The sequence below is a fragment of the Pyrus communis genome, chromosome 7 (assembly GCF_963583255.1).
Source record: "Pyrus communis chromosome 7, drPyrComm1.1, whole genome shotgun sequence".
Classification (NCBI taxonomy): domain Eukaryota; kingdom Viridiplantae; phylum Streptophyta; class Magnoliopsida; order Rosales; family Rosaceae; genus Pyrus; species Pyrus communis.
Genome location: NC_084809.1, coordinates 24,881,875 through 24,891,209, shown reverse-complemented (window position 1 = coordinate 24,891,209; position 9,335 = coordinate 24,881,875). Strand labels below are relative to the sequence as shown.

The 9,335-nt window shown below is 40.5% G+C and overlaps 1 protein-coding gene and 1 non-coding gene across 2 annotated transcripts; both read left to right on the top strand.

Moving 5' to 3' along the window:
- Positions 1-1,578: 1,578 nt before the first annotated feature.
- LOC137740721 (callose synthase 12-like) lies at positions 1,579-7,040 on the top strand. Its single transcript, XM_068480545.1, has one exon. The coding sequence runs from the start codon at positions 1,725-1,727 to the stop codon at positions 7,038-7,040; it is 5,316 nt and encodes a 1,771-aa protein (XP_068336646.1). The 5' UTR covers positions 1,579-1,724.
- Positions 4,672-4,751, top strand: LOC137741230 (small nucleolar RNA J33). The gene has a single exon (XR_011069258.1). It is a non-coding gene; the product is annotated as a small nucleolar RNA J33 (small nucleolar RNA).
- Positions 7,041-9,335: the final 2,295 nt, after the last annotated feature.

The following is a 9,335-nucleotide window of genomic DNA, read 5'->3' as shown; positions in this document are numbered from 1 at the left end:
GTTGTAAAAAAGATCAATAACATTTGGAAAGATGTTAGGGTAGAGGAACTATAATGTTGGCATCAAATGATATTGATCAAAAAACTAGGACATCATCATGGATGCAAAAACCATTTTTACTTTCATTTGATGCCAACATTATAGATGCAAATGAAAGTAAACAAGTTCCAGAGCCTGGAGCCATCATCATGGATGCAAAAACCATTTCGGTTAACACTCATAAACATGAAACAGACTCCAGAAAGTAAAAATTTTGACAAATAGTCAAATAGGTTAAAAAAATTTTGAACTTTCAGTCAAATAGTCTACCTTGTCATTTTTTTTTTTTTTTTTTTGCATTACTGAAGGGGCATATTTTTCTGTTTCTTTTGTCCTTTGCAGTGTTTGTTGGAATAAGAGTGTGTGCACGTAATGGAATCACCAACAAAGCGATTCAAACTTTTGCAGAGCCTGCAGTTACTCTCTAGAGGCCCCATCATTGTTCGTAATTCTGCAAAGAAAGAAGAAAATGAGGATGGTGATTGAAGTACTCACCAATTCAAAAATGGACCTTCAGAAAATTTAGATGGTGATTGAAGCCTCGAAGAGCTATGTTCTTCTCTACCAAAAGACAAATATCCCCCAAACCTAAGTCATGGAGGCGAAGCATACACATAGAATCGAAAGACAGACCATCAAATTATCAAAATCCAGTCAAACATAAATGAGTTAAATAGAAAAAAGAAACGAACTCCATCGTCAAAATTATATCGTACCTTTGCATCGCCTGCTTATCCATGGGAACAGCACATAGAAACCTCGCACTGGAATTTTCAGAAGGCATCCTCATCCGCCAGAACAACGCATAGAACCCTCGCCCTGGAATTTCCTTAAATCATGTGAATTAATCAAGTTTAAGTTTCTCAGTTGCAATTGCTCAAACAATCACTTTTTTAATAAAACTGGGTCTTCATATTTTCTACATAAACAATCACTTGCATTTGCAATTTAAAATAAATAAATGAAAAAGAGATAGAGTTTACCTGGGTCTTTTATCTATTTATTTTATTTTTTTTCCTTTAATTATCTGATACTTTTTTGTCCCAAAATGCCCTTGCAGATTATAACCTTTTTTTTATGTTGGTAGTTGTAATTTTTTTTGTTTGGGGGGCTTTTTAGTCCAAAAATTTTTGATGAAGCCTTGAGACACCAAACTTGACTTCTAGCTTTCTAATGTTAGAGATCTTTTTATCTATTTATTTTATTTTTTTTTCCTTTAATTATCTGATACTTTTTTGTCCCAAAATGCCCTTGCAGATTATAACCTTTTTTTTTATGTTGGTAGTTGTAATTTTTTTTGTTTGGGGGGCTTTTTAGTCCAAAAAGTTTTGGTGAAGTCTTGAGACACTAAACTGGACTTCTAGCTTTCTAATGTTAGAGATTACCATATTCAAATAAATTTTCCTTAAAGGAAAAAGCGCGAAGCAAACTGAAAGAGCAAGAAATTTGAAATGGATGGTAACTAACTGTCGAAGCAACGACTAGAAAAGGAAAATGCAACGACGTTAACGCGCTCCCTCCCGCCTTCTTCCTCTTCGGCCCTTATCCCGCCCCTTCTTTCTCTACATCCATCTCCCCCAGTTGTCCCCGTCTTCCCTCTCCCGTCATCAGAATCCAGAAAAAAGAACTACACCTAAAAACACCCTCCGTCGCACACACCCTCCGTGCTAGTAATCCTCCATGTCATGAGTATCCGGCAGGGTACTCAATCCTCCGCCTCCGACCCCGGCTCGGAGCCTTACAACATCATCCCCGTCCACAACCTCCTAGCCGACCACCCCTCCCTTCGCTTCCCCGAGGTGCGCGCTGCCGCCGTCTCCCTACACGCCGTCGGCAACCTCCGTCGTCCTCCTTACGCCCAATGGCAGCCCCATATGGACCTCCTCGACTGGCTCGCCCTTTTCTTCGGCTTCCAATACGACAACGTCCGCAACCAGCGCGAGCACATCGTCCTCCACCTCGCCAACGCTCAAATGCGCCTCAATCCTCCCCCGGACAACATCGACACCCTCGACGGCGCCGTTGTGAGGAAATTCCGAAAGAAGCTGCTTAAGAATTACACCAGCTGGTGCTCATATTTGGGGAAAAAGTCTAGCATTTGGATATCTGACCTGCCGCGCGAGGCCGCCGCCGACCAGCGCCGGGAGCTGCTGTACGTGTCGCTGTACCTGCTTATCTGGGGCGAGGCGGCGAATCTGAGGTTTGTCCCTGAGTGCCTGTGCTTTATTTTTCATAACATGGCCTTGGAATTGAATAAGATCTTGAATGATTATATTGATGAGCAGACGGGTCAGCCTGTGATGCCTTCGACTTCGGGGGAGAATGCGTTCTTGAATGGTGTTGTGAAACCCATTTACGAGACGATTCGAGCCGAGGTCGAGAGCAGCAAGAATGGGACTGCCCCTCATAGTGCTTGGAGAAACTATGATGATATCAATGAGTATTTCTGGAGTAAGAGGTGTTTTGACAAGCTCAGGTGGCCTGTTGATGTTGGGAGTAACTTTTTTGTTACTTCTAGTAAGAGTAGGCATGTGGGAAAGACTGGGTTTGTGGAGCAGAGGTCCTTTTGGAACTTGTTTCGGAGCTTCGACAAGCTCTGGATCATGTTGATTATGTTCCTCCAGGCTGCTATTATTGTTGCTTGGGAGGAGAGGGAGTATCCGTGGCAGGCGTTGGAGGAGAAGGAAGTGCAGGTCAAGGTTTTGACTGTGTTTTTCACTTGGGCTGGTTTGAGGTTTTTGCAGTCGTTGCTTGATGTGGGGATGCAGTATAGTCTGGTTTCAAGGGAGACTTTGGGGCTCGGCATGAGGATGGTGTTGAAGAGCATAGTTGCTGCCGGGTGGATTGTGGTTTTTGGGGTGTTCTATGGGAGGATATGGACGCAGAGAATTCAGGATGGGAATTGGTCCACCCAGGCAAATAATCGGGTGGTGAATTTTCTTGCGGTGGCGGCAGTTTTCCTCCTACCTGAGCTTTTGGCTTTGGTCCTCTTTATTCTTCCTTGGGTTCGGAATTTTCTTGAGAACTCAAACTGGAAGATATTTTACATATTATCTTGGTGGTTTCAGAGCAAAACTTTTGTTGGCCGTGGTTTGAGAGAAGGCCTCGTGGACAATTTTAAGTACACTTTGTTCTGGATTTTCTTGCTTGCTACGAAGTTTTCTTTCAGTTACTTTATGCAGATTAAACCCCTGATTCGCCCGTCAAAAGAACTCATAAAACTTAAGAATGTAAACTATGAAATGTACCAGTTTTTCGGCAACAACAACAAATTGGCAGTGGTATTGCTGTGGCTTCCAGTCGTTTTGATATATCTCATGGATTTGCAGTTGTTTTATTCGATTTACTCCTCTCTTGTGGGGGCAGGAGTGGGCTTGTTTGCACATTTGGGTGAGATACGAAATATCGGGCAACTGAGGCTGAGATTCCAGTTCTTCGCTAGTGCAATTCAGTTTAATCTCATGCCAGAAGAGCAACTGTTAAATGCAAGGGGGACTCTGAGGAGTAAGTTTAATGATGCCATCCACCGGTTGAAACTGAGGTATGGGCTTGGGCGTCCTTATAAGAAGCTTGAATCCAACCACGTTGAGGCAACCAAGTTTGCGTTGATATGGAATGAGATCATTTTGATCTTCAGGGAAGAAGATATAGTTTCTGACGGCGAACTCGAGCTGTTAGAGCTGCCACATAATTCTTGGAATGTCAGGGTTATTCGCTGGCCTTGTTTTCTTCTTTGCAATGAACTACTGCTGGCACTTAGTCAGGCCAAAGAGTTAGTAGATGCTCCCGATAAGTGGCTTTGGTATAAAATATGCAAGAACGAGTATAGGCGCTGTGCTGTTATAGAAGCTTATGATTGCATCAAGCACTTGCTATTTGAAATTGTCAAATGCAACACAGAAGAACATTCCATTATGACAGCCTTTTTTCAGGAAATTGATCACTCTATTCAGATTGAGAAGTTCACCAAAACATTTAAAACGACGGCGCTTCCACAGCTCCATGCAAAGTTGATCAAACTTGTTGAGCTTCTGAAAAACCCCAAGCAAGATACGAACCGTGTAGTAAATACTCTGCAGGCCCTTTATGAGATTGCCATTCGAGATTTTTTCAAGGAGAAAAGAAGTACTGAACAGCTGATGGAGGATGGTTTGTCTCCTCATAATCAAGGCTCTTCTGCAGGGCTGCTTTTTGAAAATGCTGTTGAGTTGCCCGATCCTAATAATGTATTGTTCTATAGGCAGGTTAGGCGCTTGCACACAATACTCACCTCTCGGGACTCGATGCAGAATATCCCAGTTAACCTTGAGGCAAGACGCAGAATTGCCTTCTTCAGTAACTCCTTATTTATGAACATGCCCCATGCCCCTCAAGTTGAGAAAATGATGTCCTTCAGTGTGCTGACCCCGTACTACAGTGAAGAAGTATTGTACAATAAAGAACAACTACGTACAGAGAATGAAGACGGGATTTCTATCCTGTATTATTTACAGACAATTTATGTTGACGAGTGGAAAAACTTTATGGAGAGGATGCGCAGAGAAGGAATGGGCAGTGATGATGAAATTTGGTCAACTAAGTTGAGAGAACTCAGGCTCTGGGCATCTTACAGGGGCCAAACACTTACGAAGACCGTAAGGGGAATGATGTATTATTATCGGGCTCTTAAGATGTTGGCTTTTCTGGATTCTGCATCAGAGATGGACATTCGGGAAGGATCACAAGAACTTGGTTCCATGATGCGAGACATTGGCTTGGATGGCTTGACTTCTGGGAGGTCACCTTCTTCCCGGAGTTTAAGTAGAACAAATAGTTGTGTGAACTCGTTGTACAAAGGTCATGAGTATGGAACTGCTTTGATGAAATTTACATATGTGGTTGCATGCCAGATATACGGAACACAAAAAGCGAAAAAAGATCCCCATGCTGATGAAATTTTATATTTGATGAAAACCAATGAAGCACTTCGAGTTGCCTATGTTGATGAGGTTTCAATTGGCAGGGAGGAGAAGGAGTACTATTCTGTTCTTGTGAAGTATGATCAGAAATTAGAGAAAGAGGTGGAAATATACCGCATAAAGTTGCCTGGTCCATTGAAGCTCGGAGAGGGAAAACCAGAGAATCAAAATCATGCCATTATCTTCACTCGTGGTGATGCAGTTCAGACGATTGATATGAACCAAGACAATTATTTTGAGGAGGCGCTCAAAATGCGGAATCTATTAGAAGAATACAGGCGCTATTATGGCATCCGGAAGCCTACTATCTTGGGAGTCAGGGAGCATATTTTTACTGGTTCTGTCTCATCACTTGCTTGGTTTATGTCAGCTCAGGAAACAAGCTTTGTCACCTTGGGACAACGGGTGCTCGCAAACCCTTTGAAAATTAGAATGCATTATGGTCATCCAGATGTGTTTGACCGATTTTGGTTTATGACTCGAGGTGGCCTCAGTAAAGCTTCCAGGGTCATTAACATCAGCGAAGACATTTTTGCTGGCTTTAATTGCACGTTGCGGGGTGGAAACGTCACACACCATGAATACATTCAAGTCGGCAAGGGAAGGGATGTTGGATTCAATCAAGTTTCCATGTTTGAGGCCAAAGTTGCTAGTGGGAATGGGGAGCAAGTTCTCAGCAGAGATGTCTATAGGTTGGGTCACAGGCTAGATTTCTTGCGGATGCTATCATTCTTTTATACTACAGTTGGATTCTTTTTTAATACAATGGTTGTTGTTCTTACTGTGTATGCATTTCTATGGGGCCGGCTTTATCTGGCTCTTAGTGGTCTTGAAGGTTCTATTTTAGAAAATGATTCTAGTAACAGAGCGCTCGCTACAGTCTTGAATCAGCAGTTCATTATCCAACTTGGTGTGTTTACTGCCCTTCCAATGATAGTGGAGAATTCCCTTGAGCATGGATTCCTTAATGCTATTTGGGATTTCTTGACAATGCAGCTCCAGCTTTCATCAGTTTTCTACACATTCTCAATGGGAACTCGTACCCACTTTTTTGGGCGAACTATTCTTCATGGTGGTGCAAAGTATCGTGCAACTGGACGTGGCTTTGTTGTGCAGCACAAGAGTTTTGCAGAGAATTATAGGCTCTATGCTCGTAGTCATTTTGTGAAAGCAATTGAACTTGGGTTGATACTTATTGTTTATGCATCACATAGTCCTGTAGCTAAGGACACTTTTATTTACATTGCCATGACCATCACGAGTTGGTTTCTGGTCATGTCATGGTTTATGGCCCCTTTCGTTTTCAATCCTTCTGGCTTTGATTGGTTGAAGACTGTAGATGACTTTGATGACTTCATGAACTGGATTTGGTATCGTGGCAGTGTCTTCGCAAAAGCTGAACAGAGTTGGGAAAGATGGTGGTATGAGGAGCAGGATCATCTAAGAACTACTGGCCTTTGGGGAAAGTTTGTAGAGATAATTTTAGACCTCCGCTTCTTCTTTTTCCAATATGGGGTTGTATACCAGCTTGGTATTGCTGCCGGAAGTACTAGTATTGCTGTTTACTTGTTGTCTTGGATCTATGTGTTTGTGGCTTTTGCCATTTTTGTGGTGATAGCATATGCTCGGGACAGATATGCCGCAAAAGATCACATTTACTATCGGATGGTGCAATTTCTTGTCATTAAACTTGCATTACTTGTTATTATTGCCTTGTTGGAATTCACCGAGTTCAAGTTAATAGATATTTTCACTAGTCTTCTGGCATTCATTCCAACTGGGTGGGGATTGTTATTGATAGCACAAGTATTTCGGCCCTGTCTACAGCGCACTATACTGTGGGCGGTGATTGTTTCTGTGGCTCGACTATATGATATATTGTTTGGGGTGATTGTAATGACACCTGTGGCAGTATTATCATGGTTTCCTGGTTTTCAGTCTATGCAGACTAGGATATTGTTTAATGAAGCATTCAGCCGAGGCCTTCGTATATTCCAGATTGTTATGGGAAAAAATTCCAAATCAGATAAGGTAAATATTTAATCATTGATCTTTTAGGGAAACCTGTGGAGTGTATTACCATCTCCTATCTTCTATTTATGCGAGTTCACTAATTTACTCTCTGTGACTGTCCAAACCTATGATTGTGTCAGGCTCAATACATTATGCGGTTCAACAATAAACAATAACTACTGTTGTTTTGTTTAATATGGCACAGGGCTTAACTATATAAAATTATGTTAAATATGTGTTCAGTTTATCTGATGAATCCAAATTCTATTTTTAACATGTCTTTTAATGTAGGTCACTTTCAACCGTTGATTTTGATTGCATGTTTTCTGAGTAGCATTTACAGTCAGCAACTGTTTCAAACCTTTGTAATTTGCATATTTCCTCCTAGTTTCTGCGTGTGCTGTCTCACTTTACCCACATAATTAGTTCTGTTTTGTCAGAGTGAATTGGTTTGCTTTTGAATATTTGATGCACTAATTAACTTGTCTAGCTTGTGATATGTGATTTCGAGCTGTTGTTACATTTACTCTTTTGACATTGAGCTCTGCAAATCGGTTGAGCAGTTTCACCTACTTGCTTGGAGTTCTGATGCTGTTACAATGTCTTAGAAGTTATATCTACTGTATTAATTTGGGATGCCCCTATTTATGCATAAATGGTGAACTTGTCATTTACTTAAACCTTCTTTATTTGTGATGCCAGATTTCTGAGTTCGTATGTTTCAGTTTTCCACGTTACTAACAGGATTGCATTTTTTGTTTGTTTGCAGATTTGATGTTAGCACGAGATGTAGAAAATCTCGAGAAGTTGAGGGGTTACGTTGTAGTTTTGATCTCTTAAGTGTTTCAAGGAGGTATGATGTTTTTCACATTCACGGAGGAGTGTTCTTTGACGCTGGCTTCATCTTCCCAATTTACTTGTGTAATTAGTAAATGATCTCATAGGTACCATTAACCTCTAACTGGGGAGCTTTTGCTTTTAGTATGATATGTAGTTACCCTCCCGACATCTCAGAGGGTGCAACTTTTTGCATTGTGTATATATTGAGTATAGTTTGCTTACCGTGGCAGCTTTTCCAGATTGTTACAACATTTTTTTATTCTTTTGATTTACCCTCTCTCATTTTCTCCCACCTGCTCTACTTTTGGTCTTGAATCTTGATGTACAACGTGCTCGCTCTTCTAAGTTTCCTTTTAGCATCGGGGCATACTAAAGCGCATGAAAACGTTGAAACTGCATTGACTGTTGCGATGATTTACAGTTCAATGTTAACATGCTATGCTCTTGATATGTGCATAAATTCTCCAGCACGGGGCTTCCTCTAGCTATAAAGAAAAGCAAATGTGTCTGGTAAGCTGGCTGCTGAATAAGCGAGGTACGTGAATTGGCTTGCGATTTTCTGTTACGGGTGAGTAATGTCATCTGTTGAACTGCTCATAGATATAAACTGCATATTGTCTTAGCAGCTTGTGAGATTTGTTATAGCATTTGTTATAGCATTTGGGCGCTTTTTTCGTGGCAATACATCACCCTGCGTTATGCTTGACGTATCATTTTAATCGGTTGGTTCTGCTTGACATGTTTGCTTGAAAAGTCCTCGGACTCGTGTCTAAAATAAGTCATTCCTCCTTACACATGGCACATTTTGTAGACTTTATTGTTTGTACTTTCGATAAAATATTTTTATGCATAACACTTCATGAGTTGTAAAATCTCATAGAATCATATTGCCTTCTGTTTGTTTTTTTGAACAAGAAATCTGTAGTGTTTAGAGTATAGAATTCTCCGGATTTTTTAACTGTAAGATTTTTTTTTTTCGTTCAATAGCAAAAGAACGGTTTCCTATACATATACAATGGATCAAATTAGATCAACAAAAGGGTCACAAGGCACATACATCAACGGTTGCAAAGAAGTGACCTTCTTCACGAAGGCAAAATCATATCCGTTTAATAGTAATTCAGTAAAGTAACGTTGGACATGAGCCCCCCATCCGGTAGACGCGGCAATTTGCACAGTAAGCTTTTAGCATGATTTAATGAATTGTAAAAGAAAGAGTTGAAGTTGACCTTTCATGGGTAAGGATTTTGTTAGTTTTGAATATGAATAGTAAAGGCTTTTTAGTTAAAATGATATTTGAGATTTGCTTAACTCCTTATTTTGGTTTATAATATTTGAAATTAATAAAAGTTGTCATTGAGATTGTCCATCATCAATCATTTTGGTCATTCTGCGAAAAATTATGTTAAATAAGAATCAAAATGACAAAAATACCTTCAATTTAACAAACAATAGGCTAAAATGATTTGACAAAAAATTGAGGGT